The sequence below is a fragment of the Rosa rugosa genome, chromosome 1, assembly GCF_958449725.1.
Source record: "Rosa rugosa chromosome 1, drRosRugo1.1, whole genome shotgun sequence".
In the NCBI taxonomy this organism is placed as follows: Eukaryota; Viridiplantae; Streptophyta; class Magnoliopsida; order Rosales; family Rosaceae; genus Rosa; species Rosa rugosa.
The window spans coordinates 37,369,092-37,382,131 of record NC_084820.1 but is presented as its reverse complement, the minus strand read 5'-3'; the positions used below and the strand labels follow the sequence as shown (position 1 = coordinate 37,382,131).

Below are 13,040 nucleotides of genomic sequence, written 5' to 3'. Positions count from 1 at the left end.
AATTTTTCTTCTTCTTCACCGAAACCTCACCTCACCACAAATCCTCTCCTTCTCCATTTTCTTCCTCCTCATCTTTTCTTTCCTCCTCACCAAGATCTCTTCCTCACCAAGATATCCACCTCACCAAGATATACCTCACCAAGATCCACTTCACCTCATCAAGATCCACTTCACCTCACCAAGATATACCTCACCAGGATCCACTTCACCTCACCAAGATATACCTCACCAAGATCCACTTCACCTCATCAAGATCCACTTCACCTCACCAAGATATACCTCACCAGGATCCACTTCACCTCATCAAGATCCACCTCACTAAGATTCTATTTTCCTCATCAATTCCACAAATTTCAAAGGGGAATCCCAAGCATCAAGAATTTCATCACCATTAAATTTGGGTAAAAGTGGGGAGTTATAAATCAAGGCTAGCCATAATTGCTTTATAGCAATTTGTGGCTTGTTCTTGTTGCTCCTACTTCTCTTCACTTTGTTCCTCTTAAAATTATGTATATTGATGTTTGTTTCTTGATGGGTAGTGAGTAGATTTGTTGTTGGGGGCTAGGGTTGTGTGCCCTAGCCCAAATTTTATGTAAAGGATGCCTATTTTAATGTCATTGATGCAATTTATTTTATTGGATGCTTATATCAATTTTTTTTGGGTTGAAATGCATGTCTAGGAGCCTAGTCAACTCTAGGGTATGTATTTTGAGCATGTCTAGGACGGAATTAGAGGCTTGACCTCCTTTAATTCCTAAGCTAGAACCCTCAATTTGGTATTGTAGGGGTTATGAGCATGGTGATTTACACCCGCCGCGTGATTGCGAGGGTGAATCGCTTAGTGGTCTAATTCTTGAGCTTTATGCCAATTAGAGCGACTTAGAGACCCTTGAACCGGCTCTACCTCTTTCTAATTGAGTTTGTGTGACCCTTGAAACGGCACATTAATACCGTAATTGAGAATATATGGTCCTTGAGCCTTGAACCGCCTAGGATACGACTACCGCCAAATGAAGAATTTTGCATCTACATTAGATTAGCTTCCGGAACATAGGATTTGGGTGAAGGAACCTCCCTAGCACCCAACACTCTCTTGTCTTGAATTTTTTCGCAAACTACTTTAGCATTGCATTTTTCATTTTTAGCAATTTTCTATTTTCGGTTCTTAAATTTAGTTTAAGTCTTCACAATTAAAAATCACAATTTCGGATACTTGTTGCTAGGATAATTTGTATTTGTGCTTAGTTGTCCGTAACTAAGTGGGGGTTCCCTATTCCCTTGGGTACGATACTTGGAGCTTAATTTATTTGCCCTAAACTTGATGACCGTGTTGTATTACGCGTGAGGCGCTAGTATAGGCACCGAATCAATGGCGCCGTTGCCGGGGATTAGGGTGTAAAAACCTTATTCCCTTGGTGTTCGGACTCTTAGGCACTTTGCATATTTTTCTAGCTTTTTCTTTGTTTTGATTTGTGTGTTAAATATTGAAAATATATTTTGGTAATTTTTATTGCCATAAAAAAAAATTCCAGATTTTTATTTTTGTGTTATTGGTTACTTGTTGAGTTTTTATTATTGTAGTAGAAAAGAAGAAAAAAAAAAAGAGGTTTAATTATTTGTTTGAATTACTTGTGTTTTTCTTGAATTCTAGTTTCTAATCATTTTCATAGTTTTCTTTTGAAGGTGCATGAGTGAACTTCCTAATAAGAGAGGAAGAGGTCGACCAAGAAAAAGGGTGAGAAATCCGAGGACTAAATCTTTTGCACCATCAAGGACTACTTCACCTATTTTAGAGGAGAAATCACTAAGTCCAAGAGTTGAAGAGGTAGAAATGGGTGACGCGGAGAATAATGAGAGACCAATTAGAGCCTATAGTTGTCTTACCGTTGTCAACCAACCTTCTTGTATTGTCTTGCCACCTTGTGGAGTCAATTTTGAGATCAAGTCTTCTACTCTTCAAATTTTGCCAAAGTTCAATGGCTTTAGTCAAGAGAGGCCTTACACTCATGTGAAGATGTTTGAAGAAGTATGTGGTACACTACAATTGGGAGGACTTACACCGGATAGCTTGAAGATGCGTCTTTTTCCCTTCTCACTTCAAGATCGAGCAAGAGAATGGTTACATAGACTACCTCCCGCGAGTATACGATCATGGCGTCAACTTCAAGAAGAGTTTTTGAATGCATTCTTTCCACCCCACCGGACTACAAGTATGAGAGATGATATCTTGAGGTTTATTCAATTTGATGGAGAGACTTTGCATGAGGCATGGGAGAGATTCAAGGACATTGACCTTGGATGCCCTCACCATGGCCTAGATCAGTGGTTACTTATTGATTCATTCCATAGAGGCTTGCTACCGGAATCTAGAAGACGTGTGGATAATGCCGCACTTGGAAGCATTGAAAATAAGCATGCTACGGAAGCTTGGGGTATCATTGAGGACTTATCTAAGCAAAGTGCAAGGTGGGACTCTCATGACCGAAGAAGAAGACCACAAGATGAATTTGAGAAGCCAAGGAGCCGTGAATTGTATGATGAGCATAAGAGTCGAGATTCCTATGATGAGCCTAGAAGAGGTCGTGACACCCTTGATGATTCAAGGAGGAGCCGTGAGTTGTATGATGAGCCACGGACTCGTGAGCATGGTGTTGATAATGTTAGAGGCCGAGAGCCTTTACCTAGAGGTCGTGGGATTTATGAGGTGTCTATGCCAAGTGATGGAATGATGAGTTCAAAGTTAGATAGACTTGAGAAAAAGATGGAGCAATTACTTGAGAAGCAAGACCGTGAGCCACACATTTCACAAGCTAAGGCCGTGCATTCTACTCTTTCTACTTGTCTTTTATGTGAGTCTCCTAGCCATGTTACTCAAGAATGCCATTTAGCACATCAATATCCCGATTTTGTGGAGGAGCAAGCAAGGGTAATAAATAATTTTCATGGAAGGCAACAAAAGAATGACCCTTACTCTTCAACATATAATCCGGGGTGGAGGAATCACCCCAATTTTTCATGGGGAGGCAACCAAGGTGGATCAAGTTCACATGGTGGTGGTTCTTATAGTCATCAAGGGCAAGGAAGTTCTAGCTATATTCAAAGAGGCTCTAGTGGCTCAAGTTTTATACCCCAAGGTCAAGGAGGTTACTATGGTGCATCGCATAGCCAAAATGGCTCAAGTTCTTCATCTTTTGGCCCTCACAACAATCAAGGGCAGATTTCACCTATGCATGGTACACATGGGAATGTCACTTATCCTTATGGTTCGAATATTCAAAATGGCCCTCCCGGGTTTGTGCAAGGTGGTGGCTATGGAAACAACAAGTTTCAAGGTGGTTCTAATGCTTTTCATGGAGGCAACCATGGCGGGAATTACAATCATACAACTATGTCACATGCTCCTTTGCATTCTAGTGAGCCTAGCAAACCCGGTTTTGAAGAGTTGATGAGTAAACTCATAGAAGCTCAAAATTCTACAAATGCGATCAACAAGCAAGCTATTGATTCTCTTCAAGCGGGCTTGCACAAATTGGAGACTCAAGTTGGGCAAATGGCCTCATCTATGCATTCAAGACCGCAAGGGTCTCTTCCTAGCAATACGGTGCCTAATCCTCGCCACAATGAGCAAGCAAATGCTATATCTATTCTTAGAAGTGGAAAGGTCTATGATAATAAGGTGCACATGCCACAAACTTCATCTCCTACTCCCTTACATGTGTATGATAATATGTATGACCCCTATTCCTCCTCATCCCATTCTTATAATGGTTATGTTCCCTCTCCTATGCATGCTCCCAACTCCCCCATTTCAAATTCTAGTGATGAGTATGTTATGGTAGAGGATTGCTCTAGTGATGATAATGACTTTGAATTGATTGATGGTGCCACGAGGGAAGAAAATGTACCTCATGGCAATGTTGAAAATTCTTTAAATATGCATGATTTTAATTCAAAGGCGGATGGGAACCGGGGGGAAGAAAATGTACCCCCGGAAATTGGAGTGGGTGATGTGGCTTTGCATACAAAAGGAAGAAATAAGGGGGTGGATAAGGAAGCCGGGGAGGAAGAAAATGTACTTCCCGGAGGTGCACAAGGAAGGAATTCTTCTTTATCTCATTCTACATCTTCAAAGTCTCATGTACCTACTTCATCCGCACCACCTAAGCATGTTCACTTTGGGCCTACCACTACTATTGCATCATCTTCTAGTGATCATATGGGGAGCAATAAGGTGGAAGACCGGGGGAGAAATAAGGTGGAAGAGCCTTCTAAAAGGAAGCCTCTTGCTAAAAATTCGGAGTCTACATCAAAGGGGAGAAATAAGGAGGAAGATCCTCATGTAACTAGTGGAGGTCCTAAGGATAGGAGTACTCCGGTCTATTCTTCACTAGGGGAGGCCATGTTGGCTAGGGATCCTAGTGGGACCGTGAGCACCCTTAAGGGTCCCATGGGTAACTTGAAATTTACCCCACCATTAGTTTTCTCTCAAGAGCCGATTTTGCCATATCCTAATGTGAAGAGGATGCAAGACCTCAAGAAGAAGAAAGAGCGTCAAAATGTGGAATTCATGGAATTGTTCAAGAAGGTAAATATCAATATCCCACTTTTGGATGCCATTAAGCAAGTACCCTCATATGCCAAGTACTTGAAGGAATTGTGCACAAATAAGAGACGGTTTAGGGATGATGAAAATGTGTTTCTTAGAGAGGAGGCCTCTTCCGTGATTCAACGAAGACTTCCTCCTAAACTTGGAGATCCCGGATGCTTTACCGTCCCTTGTACCATTGGATTGAGAAATTTTGATAAGGCACTTCTAGATCTTGGAGCGAGTATCAACCTTATGCCTTATGAAGTCTACAAATCACTTGCTTTGGAGGACATTAAACCGGTCAAGATTAGATTGCAAATGGCGGACCGAAGTGTGGTTTACCCAAGAGGAGTAGTAGAGGATGTCTTGGTGAAAATTGATGAGATATTGGTACCCGCCGACTTTGTGGTTTTAGATATGGAGCCTTTGAGTAGTGATAGTGAGGAGCTTCCCATTATTTTGGGGCGGGCATTCATGGCAACCGCCGGCACCAAGATTGATGTTCAAAAGGGAATCTTAACTATGACGGTGTTTGACACTACTATTGGGTTTCGAATTTTTGATGTCATGAAGAGTTCGGTGTATCTCAAAGATTGTTTTCGAGTTGAGACGATGGATATAATTGATGATCTTGTTGAAGAGTCTAGCTTGAGATTTAATGATGATGACATAATGGAGGAGGTGAATCACATGGAGACTATAATGCCATTCCATAAGGCATACAAGCCCAAGATAGTGCCTTTGCCTCCTATTACTACTAGAGCGGTACCATCTCTTGAGAGCCCACCTACACTTGAGTTGAAGCCCTTGCCGCCCACATTGAAGTATGTTTTTCTTGGAGACAATGATACCCTTCCGGTTATTATTTCATCAAAGCTTAGTGAGTTGGAGGAAGGGAAGCTTCTTGGAGTTTTGAAGGAGCACAAGAATGCCTTAGGGTGGACAATTGCCGACATTAAGGGCATTTGTCCTTCTAAGTGTATGCACCGTATTCATTTGGAGGAGGACTCAAAACCGGTGCGAGATGCTCAAAGGAGGTTGAATCCTCCGATGATGGAGGTGGTAAAAGCCGAGGTGCTTAAGTTACTTGATGTGGGTGTGATCTATCCAATTAGTGATTCAAAGTGAGTTTCGCCGGTGCAAGTTGTTCCTAAGAAAGGTGGAGTAACGGTGATAACAAATGATAAAGGAGAAGAGGTAGCACAAAGGGTACAAATCGGGTGGCGCGTATGTATTGATTATCGGAAGTTGAATGTCGCTACCCGAAAAGATCATTTTCCCTTACCCTTTATTGACATGATGTTGGATCGTTTATCGGGGCGCTCTCATTATTGCTTTTTGGATGGGTACTCCGGGTATAACCAAATAGCAATCGCCCCTGAAGACCAAGATAAGACCACTTTTACTTGTCCATTCGGCACCTTTGCCTATCGGAGAATGCCATTTGGGCTTTGCAATGCCCCCGCTACATTTCAAAGGTTAATGATGTCTATTTTTCATGATATGACCGAGAAATTTATGGAGGTATTTATGGATGATTTTAGCATACATGGAGATAACTTCGATGATTGCCTTGCCCATCTATCACTTGTACTTGCAAGATGTGAGGAGACCAATTTGGTCTTGAATTGGGAAAAATGTCATTTCATGGTAGATGAGGGGATTGTATTAGGGCATGTTGTTTCATCAAGAGGCATTGAGGTTGACAAGGCGAAAATTGATTTGATTGCACGGTTACCACCTCCGACTAGTGTGAAGGGTGTGAGGAGTTTCTTGGGACATGCGGGATTTTATCGGCGGTTTATTGAGAATTTTTCCTTAATCTCTAAACCTCTATGTGATCTCTTGGCGAAAGATTCTAAATTTGAGTTCACCTCCGATTGCCTACGTGCTTTTGAGTTGCTTAAGGAGAGGTTGACACAGGCACCTATTATTGTTGCTCCCGATTGGTCACTCCCATTTGAAATTATGTGTGATGCATCAGACTTTGCCTTGGGAGCCGTGCTTGGTCAAAAGCGAGATAAGCGCTTGCATGCTATATATTATGCTAGTAGGACTTTGAATGAGGCTCAAATGAACTACACTACTACCGAGAAAGAACTATTAGCGGTGATTTTTGCTCTTGAAAAGTTTAGAGGTTATCTCTTGGGTTCAAAGGTGATAGTCCATACGGATCATGCGGCATTGAGATATTTGTTGAGTAAGAAAGATGCCAAGCCCCGTTTGATTCGTTGGGTGCTATTACTCCAACAGTTTGATTTAGAGATCAAGGATAAGCCAGGTCGAGAAAATCTTGTTGCAGATCATTTGTCTAGACTTGAGTATGGTGGAGATTCTTCTGATATACCATTGGTTGAGCATTTTCCCGATGAGTACCTATTCCATGTTGATATTGAGACGCCTTGGTTTGCGGACTTTGTGAATTATTGGGCTAGCAATTGTACTTTCATTCCATATCACTATGATGCACAAGCTAAAAAGAAGTTTCTTCTTGATGCTCGGTCTTATATTTGGGATGACCCGTACTTGTGAAAAGTGGGCAAAGACCAAGTGATTAGACGTTGTATTCCTCAGTGGGAAGCCCCAAAGATTATCTCATTGTGTCACTCATCCTTATGTGGAGGTCATTTTGGTGGGAGGAGGACAGCTTTCAAGATTCTTCAATCCGGTTTCTTTTGGCCTACATTATTTCGGGATTGCCATACTTTTGTTCTTCAATGTGATAGATGCCAAAGGACCGGGAATATATCCTCCAAGGACCAAATGCCTCTCACTAACATTATGGGAGTTGAGATTTTTGATTGTTGGGGCATTGACTTTATGGGACCCTTTCCGAAGTCTCATGGGAATGAATATATCATAGTTGCGGTTGATTATGTTTCAAAGTGGGTTGAAGCTAAGGCCACACGGAAGAATGATTCCAAGGTAGTCACCAAGTTCTTAAAATAGCACATTTTCTCTCGATTTGGGACTCCTAGGATTATCATTAGTGATGGTGGGACACATTTTATCAACCGGACTTTTGATGCTTTGTTGAAGAAATATGGGGTCAAGCATAAGGTTGCCACACCTTACCATCCTCAAACCTCTGGTCAAGTAGAGGTGTCAAATAGGGAGGTTAAACGGATATTGGAAAAGACGGTAAACTCTTCTAGAAAGGATTGGGCCATTAAACTTGATGATGTTTTATGGGCCTATCGGACCGCATATAAGACTCCTATTGGCATGTCCCCCTTCCGTTTATGCTATGGAAAGAATTGTCACCTTCCGGTCGAGCTTGAGCACAAAGCTATGTGGGCTATCAAATTTTTGAATTTTAACTTGGAAGCAAGTGGTGAGAAGCGGAAGCTTGATCTTTGTGAGTTAGAGGAGATTCGGGAAGAGGCATATGAAAGTGCCAAATTGTTTAAGGAGAAGACCAAGGTGATACATGATCGACACTTGGTGAAGAAGACATTTCTTCCCAAGCAAAAGGTTCTCCTATACAATTCTAGGCTCAAGCTATTTCCCGGGAAGTTGAGATCTAGGTGGAGCGGTCCATTTGAAGTAGTTGAAGTTTTCCCACATGGCGCTATAGCAATCAAGAACCTCAATGGTGGGGAACCTTTCAAGGTAAATGGGCACCGATTGAAGCCCTATATGGACTCTACCTTTGACTCTCAAGAGGAGGTGATCATCCTCCAAGATGTTCCTTGATTCACTCTTTTGACATATGGACCGGCAATGAAGTCCTTAAACAAAGCGCTCGCTAGGGAGGCAACCCTAGCATTACTTGTGATGTTTACTTTCCTTGTTGATAGTTGTGGTAGGTAGTTTAGTTTCTTTTTCTTTTTGGGAGGTTGGGAGGAGGTTGAAATTCGGAGAATATGAAGATATTTGACATGGAGGATGACTTTGGGTTGTGAATTGATGGGCTCAAGGCTATGAGCTTAATGGGGGACCCTTGTCCTTATTCCTTGCCTATTGTATGGCATTGCTCTAGGACATTCTATGTTCTAAATGGAGTCGACTTTCTCATGAGTACTTTGAGCTATTATGGAGCATATGTTAAGGAAGTCAAGGCCTTGTGCCTTGAGGTTGGTGTCTCATATTAGTCTTCTTCAAAGGTCGTGAGCAATGGAGGGTCGCCAAAGGGGGTTTCTGTATCTTTTCTCCGCAATTAGTTTAGTATATTTTTGTGTAGGTTTTTCATGGGTCTTTACCCGGACTTCACTCTCATGCCTAAATCCAACATGGATTTAGCTTTCAAGCTCACTTTACAACATTGAGGACAATGTTGGTTTTAAGTGTGGGGGTGAGGGCTTGGGCGCCCTTAAAAAAAAAAAAAAAAAATAGATAGCTTGTTGTAATTAGAAGTTAGTGGTTAATGCCTTTTCCAACCCCAATGACGAGCCATGGACTTAACTTGTTATGATTGTGGATAGATTAAGCATGATCTAGGACTTTGAATTTGTTTTGTGATTAAATGTATATGTGATCTATGCTTGATTATATGTGTGCACATAGCCTATGTTAGGTTGGTTCATCATAATTAGAGAAGCATATAGATGATTTGATTGACTTGCATGCCCTTATTTGTGAGCTTTTGTGCCAATATCTATAGTGTATGCATTGTTCATTCACTTATTCTTTCATGTGTGTATAATTTCATGACATTGCGTATCTAGAACTTGCTTGAGACCTCTCGAGGCTACTTTTAGCTTGCGACATGATAGAAAGGATGGAGGCATTAGGACTATATACCACCATGGCCAAAGAAGCATGTGCCCAAAAATATTTACCACTAGTTTGCCACTTTGATCCTATTTATATATTTAGCATTTTTATTCATTTGCACCACAAATTTCTACCTAGCCTAAACACTTTTATCCTACCCTTCCATGGTAGTTGGTGAAGCGATTCGAGAGAATGACTTTATGTTTGAGTGCTTCAAAAGAAAAGAAAAGTCAAAAGTGTGAGGTTACAAAAGAATAAGTGTGGGGGTGAGTGATTTGTATAGAAAAGAAAGTTCTAAAAAAAAAAAAAAAGTATTACGTAGAAAAAAAAAAAAAGGAAAGAAGAAATTGTGAAAATAAAAAGAAAGTTAAAAAAAAAAAAACAGAGTTGAAAAAAAAATAAAAAATAGCTAGTATTATTTTTGCTTATAGTATAGTGTAGTGTGGGTTGTACATTGGGTTTAGAGTAAGTGAGTTAGCATTTGAAAGCAAAAGTCTAAGATCTCTACAAGAGAGAGTTGCTTCACCGATTTCCATGGACTTTGTCTTTCTCTATCTTTCATTTCTATTAGCCACTTACCCTTAGCCCCATTACAACCGAATAAAAGACCTCTTAATCTTGAATGTTGTGGGTTACCTAGCGGAGATGAGATCAAAGAGCAAGCATATGGCGGCGCGTGTTGTGAAATTACTTTTGAGTGAAACACATATAGCCCCTAAACACTTGAGCGGTAATATGTAGTGAACCTATATGAGTTTAGCGGGTTATATCGGGTCTTCTATGTGCCTATTTGAGTGTGGTGGATTGATTTGACACATGGTCAACGCATGCATATACTTGAGCATTTCTCATATGTGCTTCTTAATTGCCTTAGAAATTCGTAAGTCCTATGTTGTGCTTTGTCGACCTCATGGTCATTTACATAATTAGTTCTCCGAGGGTTATGGTTGGAAAGGCTAATACTACACTACCTATATGTTTTTGAGTTATTCGATTTTCGGATTATATTTCATTTGGTTTGCTTGAGGACAAGCAAAGTTCAAGTGTGGGGGTGTGATTACACGCATTTATATACGTGTAATTACATCTAAAACACTAGAATTAAACTAATCCTCATGTCAATTATTATGTAATTAATCCACTTTTATTTATCTTGTAGTAAATAAGCGGAGTTGTGAATTTCGGAAGAAATTATGCAAAAATGGAGCAATTTGGAGTTTCCGACAAAAGGACGAAATAGTCAATGCGGGTCAACACCATTAAGGGAGCGGAATCCAACCACGCTGTAATTGCTTTGGTTTCTTGAGTTAGTGTGAAAATGTTCAAATGGATAAACCTAGGAAAGGATAGGTTGTTGTAATTGCTTCGGTTTTTTTTTTTTTTGGTGAAAAATGTAACAAAGTTTTAGTCTTTCAATTCCATTTATGATGTCAAAATGTTATAGTTTTCAATTTATGTACAAATTTGGGTTAGTTGATGCACTTATCTGGGTAGGTGAGAGTTTTTGTTATTTCTTTCTTTCGTTAATTGAAGCTCATCTGATTCAATTGTTCATGTGTGGAATTTGGTTTTGTAACTTCTTTGTTTATGATTGCAGAGATGGAGCTATCCCTGGTCTCACTTGAAAGAAACCTCCTTAAAGGTATACAATGGCAATTATATATCGAAGTATACATTTTCTAGATTCATGTGTAAGATAATTGGCTGATTTGAATAAAGTAATAGTAAATTAAGTTGGACAGAAATCAAGTATAGTGGGTCTGTGTCTAAAATTCTCAATTTGTTCTGACATTCTGAATTTGTTTATATTGGACAGATTTCCTATTATTCATGCTAATTATATAGGTCTGTTTTCTTCTTTGGAAGGGATGAAGAAGCCGTGAAGAAATCAACGCTGGTCTGCGCCGAAACATTGAAGGTATTAGACTCTCAATTTGTTTATATGGTGTGAAACCAAGTATTGTGAGTATGATCATAGTGTTTATTTGATTTGTTTGTGCCACTGTGATAGCTGAATTACCATCATTCAGCTAACATATACTTTTTATGTCCCTTTTCTTTTACACAGAACGAGGCAATCCAAGGATCTTTTCTAGAAGCATACTACACCACAGTAAGGACTGGTATAATAATCTGAAGTTTACTTTATCTATTCGAAATGATATGGTACTTACTGTTTCGTTCGGTTTCTAATATAAATAAAACTATATGATTTATTTCTCATGGCATACCATCAGCACTGGTATATCTTTTTACTATTATCATTCTGCCTCAAAGTAAAACTGTATAATTGTACCAAAAAAAAAAACTGTATAAGATAAATGGAATAGCAGGAAATTGGCTTTTAAAAATCATGTTTAGTGTCATTTAACCCAAACAATTAAGAAAACATGTGCAATTTCTGTTGTCAATCTTTCTTGTAGTACATTATCTACTCCAAACAGTTTTAGACATATGTCTGATAATCTGGTTTACTTAGGATTGAGGAAATTATTTGTTCAGTATCTTCCAAATTTATAAGTTGTTATAATTTTTTTTCGGCAAGCTTCTTTTAAATGTTTGCAATTGTTGAACTTTTTGTTTAATGGGAATGGGAATGTCGATCTAATATGTTTCACTTATGACTACATGCATATAGCCCAAGTTTAGCTTATTAATAGACTTAGAAAAGAATATGCATATGATTCTAGAATAAACCTTAACTAGCTAGGCATTCTTCATATGTGTCCTGACCTTTACGTAGTTTTGTCCCATGCCTGAGGTCAACAAGCAATCATCTAACTGTTTCTTCATTTTCTTTTTACATTTAGCTGCCTTCTTCCTTGCCTAGCAGTTTTTGGTTTCTCAACTTTCTCTCTATTTACTTTCCTTGCTGCTGCCTCCATGCACTTTGGCATCCGTTGCTGGTGAGTTTTGCATTTGTTGCTTTAAAGCGGTTTCCCGTAACATGATCTCTCCTTCAAAAGAGAAGAACAGAGTGAAACTAATCCATATTAATAGTCTGTGAACTCTATGTAGCATGTTTCAGTGAAATGATCAATTTTGATTAAACATTAAAACTAATATACATTAATAGTCTCTTTGAATCTGCACTACTGGTTACAAATTTAGACCGACTGTTTTTGTATCCAAAATTAATTAAAGTTATGGTTCATCTACTGTTTAGCTCACTTGAAGAATCAACTTTTATCAATTTTGATGAGATGACTGTATTTTCTTTGTTTTAAAGTGACAGGCAAGCAGAAAAACATGGAACTACATCATCATCATCAGCACCATTGTCAGCTGCTAAATAGAAAAACAATTGAATTGAAATAGCTATGTTATATAGCTTTTGCTAGACTAATCAATTTCGTGCAGCTGCAACTACAACTCCAATCGGAGCCGTCACTTTTTTGAACCAACACTAGCATTTTACAAAGCTGCAACTGAAACAACCAACTGGAGTACTTTGTACAAACTGACTCCTTAAATTCACTCCAGCAGCTCCTTTTGATAGATTAACCTATCTCTTATATCCTTTTTGTAAAGCTACAACTAGAATAGCTAGCCTTTTTGTGCAGCTAGCATGTTTGCATCATCTCCTTTCAAATAGACTGCAGCTAAAATCTAAGATGTATGAAAACTGTTTTCACTATTTGAATGAAATGTGATGATTTTCCTTTTGTATGTTATTTTTCTAAATTACTCACGAGAACAAATTCCGCAGCAAAGCGCGGGTAGTATTTCTAGTTCA

General features: G+C 39.3%; 1 protein-coding gene, 1 long non-coding RNA gene and 1 other non-coding gene across 4 annotated transcripts; 2 read left to right on the top strand and 1 right to left on the bottom strand.

The window, feature by feature from the left end:
• Positions 1-2,209: 2,209 nt before the first annotated feature.
• On the bottom strand, positions 2,210-2,316 carry LOC133727627 (small nucleolar RNA R71). The gene has a single exon (XR_009855304.1). It is a non-coding gene; the product is annotated as a small nucleolar RNA R71 (small nucleolar RNA).
• A 5,035-nt stretch (positions 2,317-7,351) lies between these two features.
• On the top strand, positions 7,352-8,443 carry LOC133727217 (uncharacterized). Its single transcript, XM_062154833.1, has 2 exons — positions 7,352-7,473; positions 7,567-8,443. The coding sequence occupies exons 1-2, from the start codon at positions 7,352-7,354 to the stop codon at positions 8,282-8,284; spliced, it is 840 nt and encodes a 279-aa protein (XP_062010817.1). The 3' UTR covers positions 8,285-8,443.
• A 2,246-nt stretch (positions 8,444-10,689) lies between these two features.
• Positions 10,690-12,965, top strand: LOC133736486 (uncharacterized). Of its 2 annotated transcripts, none has more exons than XR_009859585.1 (5): positions 10,690-10,946; positions 11,171-11,222; positions 11,373-11,417; positions 12,115-12,210; positions 12,534-12,965. It is a non-coding gene; the product is annotated as an uncharacterized LOC133736486 (long non-coding RNA). The 2 variants fall into 2 exon arrangements; XR_009859584.1 differs by having other exon boundaries at positions 11,373-11,427.
• The last annotated feature ends 75 nt before the right edge of the window (positions 12,966-13,040 follow it).